A 20,212-nucleotide genomic window follows, 5' to 3' on the forward strand; every position below is an offset into this window, starting at 1 on the left:
AGGATGCAGAGAAAAAAGAACCTTCATGCACTATTGGTGGGAATGTAAATTGGTTCAGGCTCTGTGGAGAACAGGATGAAAGTTCCTCAAAAAATCAAAAATAGAAGTACCCTATAATCCACGAATTACACTTCTTGGTATTTATCTGAAGAAAATGAAAACACTAATTCAAAAAGATATATGTAGCCCTACGTTTATTGCAGCATTATGTACATTTACATTTATTATAGCATAGGTAATACAGTCAATAATATTACAATTACTTTGTACAATGACTGATGGTAACTAGACTTATCATGGTGACCATTTCATAAATGTATATAAAAGTCAAACTATGTTGTACACCTGAAACTAATATAATATTGTATGTCAACTATACTTATAAAATATTTGTGTAGAATAAAGTTACTCAAGATTACTGTCCCTGATCATGTGCACAGCCCGCCCTCTAGTGTTTCTTTCTAAAATCTACCAAATTTCAAACCATAGTCTTAATCTCAAAATATTAGGTTAATAGGATTAAGAACTGTGTCATCAAATTAAAAGAACCAGGCTAAATCCTTGACACAGATGAAAATTAAGTCAGAAAACTGAAGGCCCTTTCAGAAGCGGGTGGTAGCCTCCCTGGGGAAATTCTGCAAAGTTAGTGGTAAATATATATTAAAAAGTTTCATTTGGTTAAAAAAAAAGGTCTTAATAGAAAGAGAAGAGTTAGTTCTAATAATATATGTAGATTTATGTAAAATGGGATAGCTTTGTAACTACTAGTACCAATGTTATTTTATTATATTAAAAAGACAATCCAGATGTCGATTAAATAATGAAATTATTACTTTCCAAAATAACAAATATACATAAAGCAGGTAAATATCTCTTTGGAAGGAGTTAAGATAATCTAACTTATTTGTACGTGGAATGTTTATAACAAAAGTATATCAAATTAAATTTAAAAGAACATTATGTGAGAAGAAAAAAATTAATTGTATACTATTCACATATATCTTGATGGATTTTATAAGACATATGAGAAAAATCTGTGAGGTTGTCTTTGTTTTCATGAAAGAATAAGTAATAAACTACCCAGGTAAAAACTTACTTGAGAACTCAGAACTTTGGAGGAAAAAAATCTTTCTGACATATTTTAACTAATTCTGTGTTTTAGGCTCTTTCTGTTGACAAGAACATAAAATGAAGTACGGATTCTATGGGGCTGTGATCCATACTATTCGTCGTCTTGAAGTTCAAATATTTCAGATGATGACCTTATTTAACTGTCATAAAGAATGTAAACAAAATAGAGACTTGGGTTGTCTTTTTATTTTTTAAATTTATATTCCAGGTCTCCTTATGTCTCAACCATATTAGCATAGCTTGTCTAAAATCATAAAGAAAAATTGACAGAAAAATGCTTCAGATCACCATGTGTTTTCAATTGATGCCGGCAAAAAGTAACCTAATGGAAGGCATTTGGTACAGGTTTATTTTTCCTTTGCAGTAACAGCAGGAACATGAAGCCATCACTCTTGGTGTTTATTGTGTATCTGCTATGGTTGGAAGGGGGTCACTGCGCACCTACTTGGAAGGACAAAGCCAGTATCCATGGAAACTTGAATGGTATGTTTGGTTTCTTTATCTGCTCTGTGTCCAGTTTGCATGTTTGCATGTCCTGCTGGCATTTACAAGTGATTTACAGTTGAGAGATAACCGTATTCATTACGGTCCTCTAGTTTCACGGTGAGATGTTCTCGGCACTTAAACCAAGTAGACATGACGCCAAACATCTGGAATAAAAATAGAGAATTCCAGCCGAGTAGCTGAGAACGTTCACATATCCAGATGTTTGCTATCACACAGATAAAACTTGCCAACTTTCGGGCTGCGTTTCTTGGTATCATCCAGATGTTTGGTGTCCTTTCAGCACGGTTTTAACGAACAGTGAAATTCTTTTCTAGCATTTGAAAAATTTAAACAATTAAAGTTATCTGTGCAGTTATTCCTCAGATAGTGAAAGAATGGGTTATAGTCATATTGAATCTCGTTGGTCTATGCTCATGAACTTGTGACCTTTGCTTGATGATATATGCTTTGGGTACTGAACACTCAGAAAACTAAATTAGTTAAAATGCTGCTTTAGGAGGGTCAATGATTAAATTCAGAAAGAAGAGGGGCACCTGGGTGGTTCAGCCGGTTAAGCGTCCGACTTCGGCTCAGGTCATGATCCTGCGGTTTGTGGGTTCAAGCCCCGCGTTGGGCTCTGTGCTGCCAGCTAGCTCAGAGCCTAGGGCCTGTCTTCGAATTCTGTGTCTCCCTCTCTCTCTGACCCTCCCTTGCTCATGCTGTCTCTCTCTCAAAAATAAATAAAACATTTTTTAAAAATTTAAAAATTCAGAAACAAGAATAAATTCCTTTGGAAGCCACATTGACTACTGCAAAGTGAGAATGACAATGAACTTTATACCCACTAAAGGCTTATTAAAGATGTAGAAGAGGGGTGCCTGGGTGGCTCAGATGATTAAGTGTCAGACTCTTAATGTCAGCTCAGGTCCTGACACCAGGGTCATGGGACTGAACCCTGCCTGCATCAGGCTCTGTGGGAGCATGTTTAGGATTCTCTCTCCCTCTCCCTCTCTCCCTCTCTCCATCTCTTTCTCTCTCTCTCGGTGCCTGGGTGCCTGTCTGGTTCAGTTAGTTAAGCATCTTGATCTCGTGGGTTTGTGAGATTGAGCCCTACATCTGGCCCTATGCCGACAGCACAGAGCCTGCTTGGGATCCTCTTTCTGCCCTTCCCCTACTCATGCTCTCTCTCACTCTTTCTCAAAATAAATAAATAAACTTTAAAAGCAAAAAGATTTTCTCTCTCTCTCTCCCTTCCTCTGCTTCTCTCCCCTGCTTGCATGCTCTCTCTTTCTCTCTCTAAAATAAAAAAATAAGTACAATTTTTAAAAAGGCATATAAGAGGTATCCAGTATGTTATTAAAGAATCTTGCATTATATGAGACACTTTCTAGGTTTGATGCTTCCTGGGAAGGCAACTGAAGCTGAAAGAAAGGGCAGTTGTTCCCTGTGTTTGAGGTTCCCATTTGGCATTTAATATACTGTGAAGAAAATCTGAATTTTTTTCTAATATAAACACACAAGTTTTAAGTGAAGAAAAAAATTGGATAACTGGAAACAGGCCCTGAGTGAAAGGACAAGAATGAGGTTAAATGAACTCTGACTTGTCTAGGAGCTCAGACACGAGGATGGAAGGTATCATCTTCATGGCAGCTGTGTCCGTGGGGCAGCCGACAGCCAATCCATCGTGATCTGCTTCCAGAGTTTGAAGTTGCAAAAGAACAGCCAACTCTCTATTTAACAGACATGAAAATTTGGTGAACTCATTGTATTCTGATACACTATCATCTGATCAGATCTCAAAGGGAAAAACTGCAATGTATCATTTAGGTTTTTCTGAGGCTGGAGACATAGATGGAGATGAAGAAGTGAAGAAGGCTTTGATTGGTATGAAGCAGATGAAAATCATGATGGAAAGAAGAGAGGAGGAACATATCAATCTAATGAAAACCCTGAAGAAATGCAAAGAAGAAAAGCAGGTACAGTAATTGGGAATAACACCTGCTCTTAAATATAGCTAGACCACAAATATTGCATCTGTTAGTGCAGTGGAGGACTTACTTATTTTCCCTAACTGTAGATTTTCTGGAGATTAGCTCTTAGTGGAGGAAATCTTCAAAGGCAATTTCAAATTTCTTCAAAGAACATGTTCCTTGCAGAGTGGACCTTTGCAGGACTCCAAATCCGTGAATTTGAGGGATTCATCTCTGTTGGGGAAGTGTTATTTTCTTAAAAATACTTAATCTTTAGTCCCTTCTGACTTTGGATATGGAGTCAAACGTGTTCAGGGAGTTTTGGGCTAGGTCTGTGGTCTCCAAAGGTTTTTGAGCCCCCATCCCTATTACTAAAATTACTGTTAGCATTCACTCCTAAATTTATGCATATTAATTTATGTATAAATGAGTCACATGAATTGCTACCACTAATACCTCAAGGCACAAAATACATGTAGGATAAGGTTCATCACTAAGGTGGATGTTAAGTCCATATTTCAAATAATCTGGATAATATTTGTAAACTTTTCAGCCAATGGCCAGATCTGATTAGATCATAGTTTTACTTTGTCAGGTGACCAACAAAGAGCTTATAATGACGTTTCAGCTCTGCTCCTTGCTTCTTGTCTACCTGAGCTTAAATTATTCATATTTTTTAATCTTCTGGGTATTGTTTGGTTTTTATCAAGAATCTTTTGAAGTCTCTTGTCCATTTAGTGAGGGTTAGCTTAGTTAAAACTAAATAATAAAACCATCATTTACCTGAGCCCTCTAAACGGCAATTCAGAGAAATCAGTTCCAAGGGAACAAAGAGAGAGGGAACCCATGTGGGTGCTCCTGGAACGGAGACAGCCCCTTTCCCCATAGTCCTCAAGCAGGTGGTGACATGCGGTGGTCTGACATAAGCACCACAAGAGAGCACCAATGTATATAAAATAGTACATCAGCCTAATCAATTTCTTTATTCAAACGCCTTTGCTTAATAGCTCCAGTTCAAACTATGTATCTTACCAATGGGAAATGCACATTACCGTTGACCTTTGAACAATGCAGGAGTAAAGGGTGCTGACCTCCAGTCGAAAATCTGCATGTAACTATTGACTCCCCTGAAACTTAATTACTAATAGCTTACTGTTGACCAGAAGCCTTACCAGTCATATAAACAGTCAATTAACTCATGTTTTGTGTGTTGTATGCATTACATACTGTACTCCTCCAATAAAGTAAAGCTAGAGAAAAGAAAATACTAAGAATATCATAAGGAAAAGAAAATACATTTACGGTACTGTCCTGTATTTATTGCAAAAATCCACCTGTGAGTGGACCCATGCACTCAAACCCATGTTTTTAAGGGTCAACTATATATCCAAATATCCATAGATGTTAAAAATTGTTCATGTGCTACACTACAAGGCTTAATATGTTTCTAAGTTATGAACATTACATGGCTCATAGTTTAATAACATTAACAATGGACATAATATTCAAAACAATTCAATTATTTTTAAACTTATTTTCTAATGTTACCTTTAAATCAAAGAGGAAATCAAAACTGTTATAAATAATTTGGAAAATATTCTAAATTTTAACACAGATTAAATTACTTTAAATTTTTTATTACATTTATTAATTTTTCAGAGACAGAGAGAGACAGAGCACAAGTGGGAGAGGGGCAGAGAGGGAATGAGACACAGAATCCGAAGTGGACTCCAGGCTCTGAGCTGTCAGCACAGAGCCTGATGTGGGACTCAAACCCACAAATTGTGAGGTCAAGACCTGAGCTGAAGTCGGATTCTTAACCAATTGAGCAACCCAGGCGCCCTGAGAGTAAATTACTTTTAAGTTTTATTTTTAAAAATTTGTAAATGTGGTAAAAATGCACGTAATATAAAATTTACCATCTTAACTATTTTTATGTGCATAGTTTAATAGTGCTGAGTCCCTTCACAGTGCTGTGCAACCAAGCTCCAGAATTCTTTCCATCTTGCAGAACTGAAACTCTGTACCCATTAAACAACTCCCCATTTCTCCTTCCCCACCATCAATTTTTAAATTAAAACATAAAAATAAAAGTTTTAATATTTCCTCCCTTCACCTAAACCTATAAACATGTGAAGCTGGGGACTACCAACTGCGGACAGATGCTGGAATTCTTGACTTCTGAGCACAGCGGCCTCTGGGCGTCCAGTGAGCCTGCTGGATCAGGTGTGCGACAGGCTAATCCCAAAGCTATCTGTGAACCTGTCACCAGACTGGTTGGTGTTCCAGCCACACCTACACCCCTTGTGGCACAGGGTCCCCAGCAAGGACAGGAAATCACCTGACTAGCAGCTGCAAACCCTCTTCCCTTTGGGCAGCAAGCAAAAGATTTGAGGAAATCAAAAATAGCTCCTTATAAGGAAAATGTGAAAGCCTCTGGAGTTGAATTCTTCTGTGATAGGCTTGTGAGCCGGCCCCTGGGAATAATGACACTAGATATCATTTACAGGCCCTTCATAAAACACATTATCATGTGTAGTGATCCTTCTAACATCTGCATAAACCATTACTTTCCCTTTACAGCTAAGGAAACTGAGGCTCATGATGTTCATGAGCATGTTAACCCAGCGTTGTAATGAATAACCCCAGAGAAAGTCTGATGATGGCACTGTGCCTCTGGGACCCAGGGACTTTCTGTTTGTCCCCTTCCCTGGCCTCTCCACAAGCCAAGGGTGTACTACTAAGAAAAGAATGCTCCAGTCAGGGGTGGGTCAACTAAACAGATGTCAGTTTCAGTTGGCCCTCAGGAATCCCAAGAATAGAATTTTTTTTTTCTTAAAAACCTTCTTACTATGTAAACATTCATTGACTTATATACTGTTAAGGTTTAAACGCTCAAAAATTTAATTTAAAAGAGGAAAAACCTTTTTGAGCCTCCCTCCCTAAAATAACTATTTTTTTTATTTTTAAAGAAAAAAATTTGTAACGTTTATTCATTTTTAAGAGAGACAGACCGTGAGCAGGGGAGGGGCAGAGAGAGAGGGAGACACAGAATCTGAAGCAGGATCCGGGCTCTGAGCTGGCAGCACAGAACCCAACACAGAGCTCAAACTCATGAACCGTGAGATCACAGCCTGAGCCGAAGTTAGATGCCCAACTGACTGAGCCACCCAGGCACCCCCCTAAAATTGCTTTAAACTGAGGATAAAGAATACTTTAAAAGACAAATGATGACTTAGCAAATATGGGATTGGTGTCCCCCCCCCCACCTTCTAGTACAGAACACCTCCCACTCTCAGGTGACCTAGGGTCATCACAGATCCCTCCGCAGCCCCTCCTTATTAATATTTACTGAAAGCATCTGAAATTAACTGAAAGTGGGAAACTCCAGGGTGGCTTAATGTGATTTGACTCTCACACCAAGTTTATATGGGACTTTGGAAAGCCATAAACTACAGGAATAGTCAGTGGGTAGGACAGTAGGGGGACACAGAAGGAATGGGCAGGGCATTTCTACCCAGAGATCTTCCTCCATGGCAACATTTCACTATCAAAACCTGGGACATGTGATTTGGTAATTGGTTTTTGTTGCACTCTTGGAGGTGAGTGGAAGGCACACTATGTGCCTTGCTTGTTTATCTCACTTAATACAAAATCATAAGAGTTAAATCCTATTGTTATTTCTATTTGCTAAGGAAGACACTGAGGCTCAGAGATGTTAAGTCATTTGCCCAAAGGCACACAGTGAGCATAGTTTGGAATTGGAAATATTGGGGGTTTGGCTTATGGTGACAATGAGCAGGACATTTAAAACTGGTACGAACTGGGGTGCCTGGGTGGCTCAGTTGGTTGTATGTCTGACTTTGGCCCAGGTTGTGATCTCACAGTTGTAAGTTCAAGCCCCACCTCAGGCTCTGTGCGGACAGCTTTGAGCCTGGACCCTGCTTCAGATTCTGTGTCTTCACTCTCTCTGCCTGTCTCCAGCTCATGCTCTGTTTCCACATCTTTCTCAAAATAAACATTAAAAAAATAATAAAATAAAATAAAATAAAAATGGTACTGACTGAGGAAATGTAGGCAGCCTTGTTTCAGCGATGATGGGTAACTTTCTTGAGAAGATGTAGGAGCCCAACTTGATCTGCAATGCCCAAGGAGCTAAGGAAATGCTCAAAAGATTCTCAGTGCGCCACATAGTTCTTTGGGCTTAACATGACAGGGAAAGGTGATTTCTTTTTCTTTTCCATTTAGGTAAAAATCAATACTAAATTGGTTTAAGTACGGAAATTTTGCCCCCACTTAAGGGAGTCACTGTTAGCTCTGAGACTGTTTTATGGAAGAGTTCACTACACCTGGTCATTCCCCTGGAGGGAGCCTGTCTTTAGAAGTTCACGTGAGCAAGGAAACCAGGGGTCTAGGCAGGAGCACTGGACTTGGGAGAGGGCCTGGGGCAGGGCTGAGGTTCTCAGGGACAGGCTCCTTACCACCGACAGGGGACCGGGCCATATACAGCAAGGCACCACAAGGAGGAGCTCTCAGAACATAGACAACAAGAAAGAAGCCCTCAGAACAGCGCATTTCTGCAATTGGAGTGTAGCTGGCTGGGCAGATCTGATTTGATGTACGAGAATTGCCCTTTCTTGCAATGTTTAAGAACATACAAAAATTAAAGGCAGCATACATGCAAGAAATAAATTTGTCAGCTTTAGAAGCCTTAAACCCCACTTTCCACATCTTCCAAGAACTAGATGTGAAGACGCACAAGTAAACAGGTAAATTACAGTCAGCCCCCAGAGTAGGGGCCACATCCTAGTTCACCCCCATCTAGTGTAATGTCTGTTTTACAGCAAGTACCCAATAAATAGCTGTTGAATGAATGAATGAATAGGTGGATAAGACTTTCAGTCTTCAGTAGGGATCAATCCGTGCTCTTTTCTTTAATCAAACAGAAAGCATTCAGGTAGATCTGTCAGCAGCTAGCGGCCCAAAGAAAGAATAAAGAAGTACATCAGAATACACCTATTTCATAAATCAGCTAAGGTACACAGAGTTATGAAATGGAAATAGGATGTTTGTTTCTACTTTTTAATTAGGAAGCGCTGAAACTCATGAATGAAGTTCAGGAACATCTGGAAGAAGAAGAAAGTCTGTGCCAGGTGTCTCTGACAGATTCCTGGGATGAATGCAAGTCTTGCCTGGAGAGCAACTGCATGAGATTTTACACAACCTGCCAGCCTAGCTGGTCCTCTCTGAAAAATACGGTAAGGGAAAAATAGAGCCCAAGCTTTCAGAATTCTTAAGGTACCTACTCCAGCTTAATTTTTAAACATTGATTTATTTAACTAGAATAGAAATGACTGACATGACATTGGTCTTTTGTGATCTAGAATCTAACTTTAATGCTATGTACGAGTCACCTATGAATATTCAATTTTAAGATAAAACAGTCATTCAGTGTTCGTCTCTCCCTTTAATGACACTGTGTATATCCCTCTTAGAAATATCCTGAATCTTTCTGCCTTGTATTTGTTCTTCATGAATATGTTCCCACTAGATTGTAAGCTCTTTGAGGGCAGGGAACATATGTTAGCTGTTTTCATTTAAGCATTGTAGGTATCTAATAAATGTCTGCTGAATTACATTCTAAATAATAGTATTATAGTCTCTGATTTCAACCCTCTTTCATTTTTTCCCTGGAGGCCAAACATTGGAAGACACCCTCTGCCTCCTGAACCTCTCCTTCAGCAGGCTTGCCCTCTGTTGGCAGCACACACATAGGCTCACATTCGTGTCCTCTTTAACCACATCCATGCATTCCCTATAGGACTGGCATGTTTATTTGTTTTGTCCCCTTTGGCTATTGTCTGGGCAGAGGGAGTCACAGAGGGTGGTGACCTGAATAGGATAAGCTCTGTCCCACAAAAGGCTCCTATTCTATTGGCCTGAATTTCTCTTGCCCTTCAAGAAATGAGCTGAATATGAAATGCAGTGAAATTTCCTTCTCCATATTAGAGTGTGCACTACTCAGAGTACACTCCTGGCGTGGCAGCGCCGTACCCAATTATAGATGGAGCAGCCCCTAGGACAATTCACTTGCCAAGTTAATTTGCCTCCACTGCTAATTGCATCTGCTCTATTTTTATAGCCACTGTCACTCTCCAACACACCGCAATGCAGTGGGATGAGCACGGGCTGGAAGTCAGAGATTTGGGAACCATTCCTGTCTGTGCCAGTTGTGTGACTTAATGAAAATTTGGGGGGGCTTTAAAGTTTGTTTTTGTGGATAGATTCAGATAAATAGAAGCTGGAAGAGAGAGAGACAGACAATCCACCCAGATTACATTTTTTTTTTTAGTTTGTCAGCATTGAAACTGACATGGGGCTTGATTTCACAACTTATGAGATCATGATCTGAGCCAAAATCAAGAATTAGACACAACTGATTGAGCCACCCAGGGGTCCCCCCCTACTCCCCTCACCCCCAGATCACTTTTTGAGAAAGGCACAAGTAATCTAAGAATTCCTGGGGAATTCTTCGAGCAGCATTGGGATGCTACAGTTGTGATGTCTAATAGTTAGTATGCTCCATAACATTCGATATGGCCAGCGCTACCATATAAGGGCAATTGTGTTCTAGCACGAACCTGGAAGTCATATAGATGTAGAGCATTCTGTGCCTGCTGGAAAATGAGTATAAAATTCTACAATTAGAGATTCACTTCTTTGACTCCAGCTAAGGAGGGTTTTGATCACTACTACTATATAACCATTCCTAAGTTACCTCTTTATCAGGCATCTATAATTAGTATGAATGTGTTTATCTTTTCCTTTCCACGGACTAATTTATGAGACAAAGAAGAGAAGACCATAAAGTCACTAACATTACACTGAAGGAAACAAACCAAAAAACAAACAAACACAAAACCCTAAGACAGACCATGACATGCCAAGGACCGTCAGTACATCAAGCTGTGGCTTGCCATCAATATGGAAAAGTTGGCCTTTGGTAGAAGGAAATTTAAGATCTTATTTCCACAATCAAACTCAAAGTTACAAGAGTGTTAATAAATCATCTTAAAATGAGTCACCTTTTCCTAGCTTGCCCGGAATTGTTTTTGATTTGGAATGACCACTGCAAGTTGACGTTAAAATTTACAATAAGAAATGGTCAATGTCAATTGTCCTTCCATTTAAAAATAATTAGGTTGATTTTAAAAAAAGAAATGGTCCAGAAAGAAAATTATTAATTTCTTATTCCATTTCTATCCTCCACCTCACCCCACAGGTAGAAGAGTTTTTCAGGAAGATATATCAGTACTTGTTTCCTTTCCCCGAAGATCATGAAAAAGATCTCCCTGCTGGTGAAACGTTCATTGAGGAGGATGCACAAGTGGCCCAAATAGAGCGTGTGTTCAGCCAGCTGACCGTGGACGTGAGCTTTCTCTTCAACAGGAGTCTTAACGTCTTCAGACAGATGCAGCAAGAATTTGACCAGGCTTTTCAATCATATTTCATGTCAGATACAGACTCCATGCAGCCTAGCTTTCTTCCGGTTTTATCCAAAGAACCAGAGGAAAAAAAGGATCCTGTGCAAAGTTGGGACATTCCCAGCTTCTTCCAGCTGTTTTGTAACTTCAGTCTCTCTGTTTATCAGAGTCTCAGCACGGCGATCACTGGGACACTGAGTGCAATAGCGGATTTACCCAGGCAAGGCAAAGGCAAGTATTAAAAGAGGATTTTTACTTAGATGTCAATACTAAGGTCAAGCTTTGTTTACCTTTGGAAATGGTAGACATTTCTAAGTCATTGTACAGTGTTTCTGAGAGTGACAATTTATGGATAATTGGCGTTTCAGAGCCTCTTAGAGAAAGCTTTGAAGTCTGCCAAACACCATCCCTCTTCTGCCATTGTCAAGAACCCTGTGGGGCTGTTCTGTCTTTTTAAAGCAACTTTCAAAGCCGAGAAACAAAATGCTAAGAGGGTGAGAAAGTCAAACAAAATGGTTGCCTCCTTTATCAAAATGCATGTAGATATGCTTGGCTCTATTCTGCTTGAATATCAAGGGGTTCTTTAAAATCAGCCTAGATTCCTCAACTCCTGGTTTAACAAGAAGCCTAGGGTCACATATAACCAGGTCACCTTTAGTGCTCTCTATAGCCTCCTTTGCATCACTGCTGTAATCCTTAGGTCATATTATTTATACACAAAGCCACAGAAGGTGCTCATAGACAAACTGAAAGCTACAGAAATCTGGATTTCTGTAAAGGATACGAATTGCCTTCTACCAATACCAAGCATGCCCCAAGATAGACCATGTTGGAAACAAAATGCTGTAATGTGTCTCCAAGCGGAAGGAGGTACCTTCCTCACATTTCTGTGGAGTGGCTGGGACACAGCATCTCAGAAATGAGAGCTGCTGGGCAGGCCAAGGTACGGTTTACATTTCCTTAGACTTATGTCTTATGGACCATAAAGCCACATGACAGAATGCTGCCCTCTGGCATGAAAAATACGGTGAGCTCCTTCTAGAGGCTCCTTCTGCCCTTTGTGACACCATGGATGAACCCGGAGGATATTACACTAAGTGAAACAAGCCACACACAGAAGGATAAATACCACATGATACCGCTTAGGTGAGGACTCTCAAATAGTCAATGTCACGGAAGCAAAGAATAGAATGAGGTTCCTGGGAGCTGAGTGGAGGGGGATATGGGGAGATATTGGTCAGAGAGTACAAAATTTCGGTTACATAAGATGAGTGAATCCTAAAGGTTCAAGTCCAACTCTGCAGAATAGTGCCTATTGTTAAAAACACTGCATTGTATACTTGAGAATTTGCTAAAAGGGTAGATCTTATGTTAAGCATTATTAATAATAATAATGACAATAATAATAAATAAGAGGGCAGGAGGACATTTTGGAAGTGATGGATAGGTTTACAGCATAGATTGAGGTGATAGTTTCATGGGTTTATACTCCTCCGCAGGCTCTCCAAGTTGGATATATTAATCATGCACAGCATTTTGTATGTAGAAAGCAATGGGATCCCTCTAGCTATTTTTCAATTATATCAGCTGTAGCTGGCAACATCTGAATCAAATTCTCAAAACTGCCATGACACTGCATCACTGGTCTCTATACAGAAGGAGCCCACCTCATAGCAGCAGAAACCAAAGCCAAAACACAAAACATGACAGCCTTCCTGTCCCATTGTTCCATGAGTAGAGAACAGCCAGCCTTACTGGAATCCTTGCTGGGTTCTATTTCAGGGCCTCGAGGACTTTCCTTGTAAGTCAGGTGTTTTCTCTGGTATTCTATTCTGAGGTCCCCAAATCACCAATATTCAGGAAAAGCATCAAGGCAGTAGACTAAATATATCAATGCTAGAGTGATATTAAGTAATTTTTGCCTGAAATTTTAAATAGCTATCCATTGTTTGGGGATAATATTCAGAATATTCATTAGAACAAAATAGTTCCCCTCCCCCATCTTTCACACTATGTACAACCTTATACGTGGGTTGCTACATTCAAATGTGCAGAGGAGTATATAGTGATTCATCTGCCTTGAAATCTAAATAACTTCCCAATCACTATTACCCCCTCCTACCCCACTGAGTAAGAATGTAGGTTTCTGCCAGTTCTGCCCCAGCTTCCTCCCCGTTCACACACCCCAGCCCCAGACCCAGCTCATCTGGCCCTCTGCACAATCTCCACCTTGGTGATAACCTGCATATCCAGAGCCTCCTGTGATGCAAATACAATGTAAATGCAAATATGAAAAACAAAACAAAAGGCCCTTTCTACTCTTGTTTCTCTGCTATCCCTACACTAACCTGAGAGCACACAGCTAGCTCAACAGAAGAGGCATTCTATTCCTGGATGAGCACATGTGGACTATTTATCAAGAATAGTCAGGCAGGGGGGCGCCTGGGTGGCTCAATCGGTTAAGCGTCCAACTTCGGGTCAGGTCATGATCTCATGGTTCATGGGTTCGAGCCCCGCCTTGGGCTCTGTGCTCTGTGCTGACAGCTAGCTCGGAGCCTGGGGCCTGTCTTCGGACCCTGTGACTCCTTCTCTCTCTGACCCTCCCCTGCTCGCTCGTTCTCTCTCTCAAAAATAAATAAAAACATTAAAAAATAAAAAAAAAAAGAATAGTCAGGCAGGGGCCATAGGGCATTTGTCTGGACAGGTGGTAGGTGAGGTGCCATGTTGTGTTATGTGGCAAGGAGAAAGTAAAGTTGTAGATGGAATTGAGGGTGCTGGTCAGCTTACCTTAAAATGGAGACATTGCTCTGAATTATCCATGTGGTTACAAGGGTTCTCAAAAGGGGGAGAAGGGGGGCCCTGGGTGGCTCAGTTGGTTAAGTGGCTGACTCATGGTTCATGAGATCCAGCCCCGTGTCAGGCTCCACACTTAGTGTGGAGCCTGCTTGAAATCGTCTCTCTCGCCCTCTCTCTGCCTCTTCCCTACTCACATGCATGCTTTCTCTCTCTCACACACAATAAATAAATCAACATTTTAAAAAAAGCAGTAGAGGGAGGCAGAACATAATCTATGGAGGTGATAGTATGAGAAGGACTTGGCCCCTACTTTGCTGCCTTTGCAGGTAGAGGAAGAGGGCCATGAAGTAAGGACAATAGTTGGCTAGAAACTGGGAAGGCAAGGAAATAGATGCTCCCCCTAGAGCCTCCTGGAAAAAAAAAATCCCTGCCAACACCTTGATTTTAGGCCAGTGAGACCATTTCAAACTTCTGACCCTCACAACCAGATGATTTGTATTATTTCAAGTCCCCACATTTGTGGTACTCTGTTACACAGAAATGAATACAAGCCTCTTATCAATTATGATGGCCAACACTGACCGAGCAAGCGAGCACTGTGTATCTGGCAACCTTCATGGTTGGGCTTTATTTGTCATGACTGTCCTAAGAGTTAAAATTAGAAAAATAGCTAACATTGAATAATGAATACCTTTCAAAGGAAATAGGCAGCAATAAAAATCTAAACTATTTTGTTGTTAATATTTTTTATTTGATTGTGATTTCATTTTAGTCTCCATATGGGAGAATTTCTTTCCTACTTCGATCTTTCAAGACCTAAGTTTCTATTGAAAGAGAATAAAATAGCTCTTGCAGTTGCCCTCCCTTGCCTTATGAATCCCTGGCAAGGACGGATAAGACTGTGTTCAATAAAACTGTGTGGTGCAGTAGCTTGATGTGGTGCTGGTGGCTGAGAGATAGGAGTTCTAATCCTACATTGGAGAGTATGGCTGACTTTAATTTTCCCTTTGGGGTGGGGAGACAGAAGCAAGTGGAGAGAGGAGATGGTTGCTATGACTGACGGCACTGGAAGTAGCTGCCTAGAAGGTTCTAGAGCTCAGTGATGGGTTACTTTCATGCCATGGCACAGGGTGAGGGATTGGTATCACAGGGACCTGGAATCTGCCATCCCTGATCTACAGAGCAGGTGTTCATCTAGATGCTGGGAATAAGACTATGATTATGATACAGCCCCTGACTTCTAGAAGTTCAGTCCCGAGAAAGGAAAACAAATCAGTGGACAACTACATGACCGTACCGTGACTGAAATGACCAATAAAGGCAGGGAAGAATGACATGAGTCAAATGATAAGACCAAAGCCCTTCCCTCAATGCACTCAGAGTCTAACAGAGAAGATCAGAAAGCAAACAGTACTAAAAGCAGAGACAAGCTCTGCAGTAGAACTCCTTGGTGACCACAGGACATGGTTCAGGAAGGCAGCTGGGAAGAAGTGACTTCCTGTTCAACAGAAGGAGACGCTTGCCTTCTACACCACATGATCTAACCCACGCCTCAGAGGTTTCTAAACAAGAGACTTCGCAGTTTATCTCAAAATGAAATGTTTCATTGTAAAATGTTGATGATTCAATATAGGAGAAAATCATCAGGTTGTAACTTAATAATAAATGTTTCCTAATGTGAAACACTCAATTGAGAACTGTCAATTTTTTGTTGGATAGACTTCTTTCTCACACCAGCATTTTCAAATAAATTATTAATTCTTCCAGGAAAAAAAGGTTTCTCAAAAGTTGATCTGTTTTAGATGTTTTCCTAAATCCTTTATCCATTATTTATAACATTATATATATGAAATGCAAAAGGAATAGTAATAAAGTAAATGCCTACCACCCAGTTTTAGAAAGACATTCCCAGTGCCTCCAATGTATCTCCCAATTACTGCTTTAAAAGATTAAAATAATGAATCGAAATTTTAAAACAATTTTAATGTTTGTTTATTTTTGAGAGAGAAAAAGAGATAGAGTACGAGTGGGGGAGGAGCAGAGAGAGAGGGAGACACAGAATCCGAAGCGGTCTCCAGGCTCTGACCTGTCAGCACAAAATCTGATGTGGGGCTCAAACTCACAAACCAGGAGATTATGACCTGAGACAAAGTCGGACACTTAACTGACCAAGTCACCCAGTTGCCCTTAGAAAAAATTTTAAATAGAAAGAAATACAAAGAGAAAAGTGGCTTACAATTCCCTATTTAGTTAATCCATGGACATCAGAAATAAAAATAATAAAAGTATGACACACTAAATTTAAAATAATTCAAATATAGGGGTGCCTGGATGACTCTGTTGCTTAAGTGTCTGACTCTCAATTTTGGCTCAGGTCATGATCTCACACGTTCATGAAATGGAGCCCCACATCAGGCTCTGCACTGACAATGGAAAGCCTGCTTATGATTCTGTCTCTCCCTCTCTCTCTCTGTCCCTCTCTCGCTCACACTCTCTCTTTCTCTAAAGTAATAAACATTTTCTTAAATTAAAAATATAAGTCTCGTATATAAAAGAACAAACAAACAAAAGCTGCCCTCTCACATCCCATCAAATATCTCTTCCAAAAGATTCCTCAGGATTTCCTCCAGAAAATAAAATCATATGCATTAACCCTTCTGAGGGAGAGAGGAGTATACAAATAATAATGAGTAGTAATAATAGTAATATGAGTGTTAAAGAATATGTGCAATTTTTAATAGCTGCCAAATTGTCCTAGCAAAGCGTTGTAACAACATACCTTCCTATGATTGAATATAGAAAGATTTTGAAATAACTGGTAAGAAAAAGAAATGACATCATGTCTGTGCCTTTAAAATGCAGACTCTAATTAAATTAATTTGTAAACACTGTTACCTGCAGACTCTAACCATGGAAGCCTGAGTTCAAAGATGTTGCCTGTGCAGGACAGAGGACCAAGTGCAGAACTTGGCCAGAATTTGTCAGAATGTTTCCAGTTCCATCCAAGATGCCAAAAATGTCAGGATTACCTGTGGGAAGGTAAATAATTGTTTTTTTTCTCAAGATTTCAATAGTATTCCGGTCAGAGGTCAAAATTGCACTTTTACAAGCATCGTGGATTTATTTTCCTTCAAGCACTTTTTTTGCACATTAATTTCCATCTAGGGGTGCTCAGTGTAGCTTTATAAGCTCTTATTATTCCAAAGTAGGCCAATTCGCTTTTTCCCTTATTTAAAATTCCCTCCTTGTTCCTGTGAAATTTTCTATGGTTAAAGACAAACACTAATGTGTGCAAAAGAGAAGTAGGAGCAAATTAGGGCACTCTTTCCTTCTTACCAGAAGGGGGAAAAATCCCACTACAGAAGCAATCTCCCCAATGTGTAAGCAAATTGTTAGCTGAGTGGGTTTTTTTTTAACATTTTTTCTTAAGTTTGTTTGTTTGTTTGTTGAGAGAGAGAGAGCACGCGCGTGCCCTCAAGCGAGCTCAAGCAGGGGAGGGGCAGAGCGAGAGAATCCCAGGCAGGCCCCCTGCCCAGTGAGCAGGTAGAGCCCACTGTGGGCTCCATCTCAGGAAGAGTGAGATCATGACCTGAGCTGAGATCAAGGGTCAGATGCTTAACAGACTGAGCTACCCAGGTGCCCCAAGTGAGTTTAATTTTTAAGTGGCATTAATTAAGTGGTGGGTTAATCACTAATTAGTATTTAATTACGTAAAGTGGCTCCTCACGCAGTCTTTCCCCTCCCAGACCTGGCCAAGAGTAGCCTTTGGATCCTTCCCTAGGTGAGAAATCCTTCTCTCCCCCGACTTCTCCCCTTCTCCCTCCCTCACTCCCCTCATCTCCTTTCCCTTCCCCTAATTAAAGTCACTCCTCCCACCTGCTAGGGCCCCAAAACATTTTCCTACAAAAGCCAAGAGAGATTTTGATTCCTGTGCTTCTTCATTTTACCTTGCTAAAGGAAGGCATTCTAAAAAGCAAGGTTGGATAAAAACCAGACCTTTTTGTTATTTCTCCTGAATTGTAAACTGAGCAACTCTGCGTCTCTGTTTCATCATTTGAAGAATGGAAATATCTATTTTATGCAGGTGTTTTGCAGATTACATAAAATGTCTGACATACTAATGATTTTCATTATTCAAGTGTTTGCTTTTTAAGTCACAGTTACAGAAGTTTTTATACCAGAAAAAATGTACACAAATACCCTGTGTACAAAAATAGTCCCGCCCAAACATCCCATCTATGACTTCCTTTCATCCAGTTTGGAACTTTGATGAATAATCTCTCCCAATCATAAAATAATGCAGAAGACAGAGAAGGGAGATTGGAGGAATCTCCCCAATAGACACAAGCTTCCATTTGTGACATAAATAGGTGCTAGGCACGTAACCTTCAGCATGATGACTAGCGCTGACGCCGCGGTGTGACGTAGAGGAAACCTGGTAAGAGAGGAGATCCTAACAGTTCTCATCACAAGGAGAAAATGTTTTCTTTTTGTTGTAGCTACATGACCCAGTGGACGCTAACTAAACCCACTGCAATAAGTATTTCACAACATATGTAAATCAGACCATCATACTTCACACCTGACACTTACATCTGCCAGCTACTGCTCAGTAAAACTGGAAAAAATATGGAAGAAATCAGGTAATATAATACAAATGCCTCAGATAATCAATATACATCAGATAATGCGTCAGAGACAGACACATTAGTTAATATACAATACATGCAATTGTTGTGCCCAAGTTTGTAAAATAGCCCCAAATCACCCCAAAACAAGCACCAGAGACTGCTAGGGAGACCGAGTCACGCCTGCAAAAGCAAAGGGCCTTTATTACAAGCTTAAGCTCGGGCTCACAGTCTCCAGCCAACCCGCTGGCCACGTGGAGAGAGCCCCGAACAAAGGCAGGGCAGGGCCTTTTATGCCTTTGGGAGGGGGCATTACAGGAAAAGATGACAGGTGTACAGTGATCCAATCCCTGCCCCCCATCAATACTGGCAGTTGTGGGAGCCAGTCACAATAGTTGGAGTGTTGACCAATCAGAGTAGGTCCAGGATGCCCCATGTGGGGCGCGACTAGGCCCGCCTCTAGAAAGGTCAAAGGTATCGGCCGGCCTCTCCCGATTGGGCGCAGCAGGAGTTGTCCCTCCTTAAGGCGCGCCCTTTCAGGAGAAGCCGGCGCCTTCCCCTTTAAGTACAGGGGAAGGCTGGATCGGACCTGCGGCCGGCAGGGGGACCGCCACCCCCCATTTCCACCGCTCCACCGCAGCAGTGTGCCGCAACCGGCTCCAGGAAGGCTGGGACAGCCCGGTGGTGAGGGCCTGATCGGACTGCATCCTTACACAATGTGTTTAAAAAAAATTTTTTTTTTAATTTTAAGTAGGTTCCACACCCAGCGTGGAGCTTGAAACCATGACTCTGAGATTAAAAGTCACGTGTTCTACCGAGCCAGCCAGGTACCCTGAACACATGCCATGTTAATCGGCTGCTGCATACGTAAAACATCAAGGAAAGAATGTTCTAATATGCTCCCATGTGACTTAAGACTTTTATTATAAAATGCATTTTGTTACAAATGTACAGAGAATAAAAGAACAAAAACCCATGTACCTACATCCTGGATTAAGAAATAAAACATCACCAAAATAGATGAAACTCCCTCTGTACCCCTTCCAGATCACATCCTCTTTTTCTCCTCAAAAGGAAACTATTTTGAATTCAGTGTTTATTATTTCTTCCTCCTCTTTATACTGTTATTGTGTGTATGTATATATAACACACACAGCATACCTCGTAATGTGTTACATGGTCTTAATTTTAAATTGTCAAAGTATAATCTTTAAAACTATGACTTGTACAACTATAAAATGAGCAAATGTTAAGATTAATTTATCCTATTAATGAGGGAATCAGCAAAGTGTTAAAGCTCTTTCAAAGGAGTACAGGACAGACTGAAGTCCTTACAGTCAGACATAGAATGTTGAAGTCAGATTGCAAAATTAAATATAAAACTAGTTATGTCCTAAAGGGCAATGAAACTAAGTTTTGCAGATATGTTTTCTATCAGACCAAAATAATTTATATCTCTACTGGACAAAAAAATATTTGCAACTTTTCAACCTAGGATGTTCATCTAAGTGCATAGATTCTGGCCCTGAGCAACAGTAAGTAGTTCCAACAAAGGATCATTTCCCTAGAGAAGGAAAGAATCTGTAGATAGGCCTTTTAGACAATGCTTTATATGACATTGCAAAAGTAGGCAGCCATTTTATTTTTTTTTAATTTGAGAGAGAATGCAATCATGAGCTGGGGAGAGAGAGGGGCAGAGGGAGAGAGAGGGAGAGAA

At 40.5% G+C, this 20,212-nt stretch overlaps 1 protein-coding gene across 2 annotated transcripts in view; it reads left to right on the plus strand.

Annotated features, from left to right (window-relative positions):
• The first annotated feature begins 1,508 nt into the window (after positions 1–1,508).
• Positions 1,509–20,212, plus strand: part of CLUL1 (clusterin like 1) — a 28,497-nt gene continuing 9,793 nt past the window's right edge. For both annotated transcript variants that reach the window (XM_029922651.1, XM_029922650.1), the window contains exons 1-5: positions 1,509–1,614; positions 3,445–3,593; positions 8,678–8,845; positions 10,870–11,302; positions 16,769–16,906. In XM_029922651.1, coding sequence (XP_029778511.1) covers positions 1,509–1,614; positions 3,445–3,593; positions 8,678–8,845; positions 10,870–11,302; positions 16,769–16,906 — 994 coding nt within the window. The remainder of the gene's footprint in view (positions 1,615–3,444; positions 3,594–8,677; positions 8,846–10,869; positions 11,303–16,768; positions 16,907–20,212) is intronic.

This window comes from Suricata suricatta, chromosome 14 (assembly GCF_006229205.1).
Source record: "Suricata suricatta isolate VVHF042 chromosome 14, meerkat_22Aug2017_6uvM2_HiC, whole genome shotgun sequence".
NCBI classification, from domain to species: Eukaryota; Metazoa; Chordata; class Mammalia; order Carnivora; family Herpestidae; genus Suricata; species Suricata suricatta.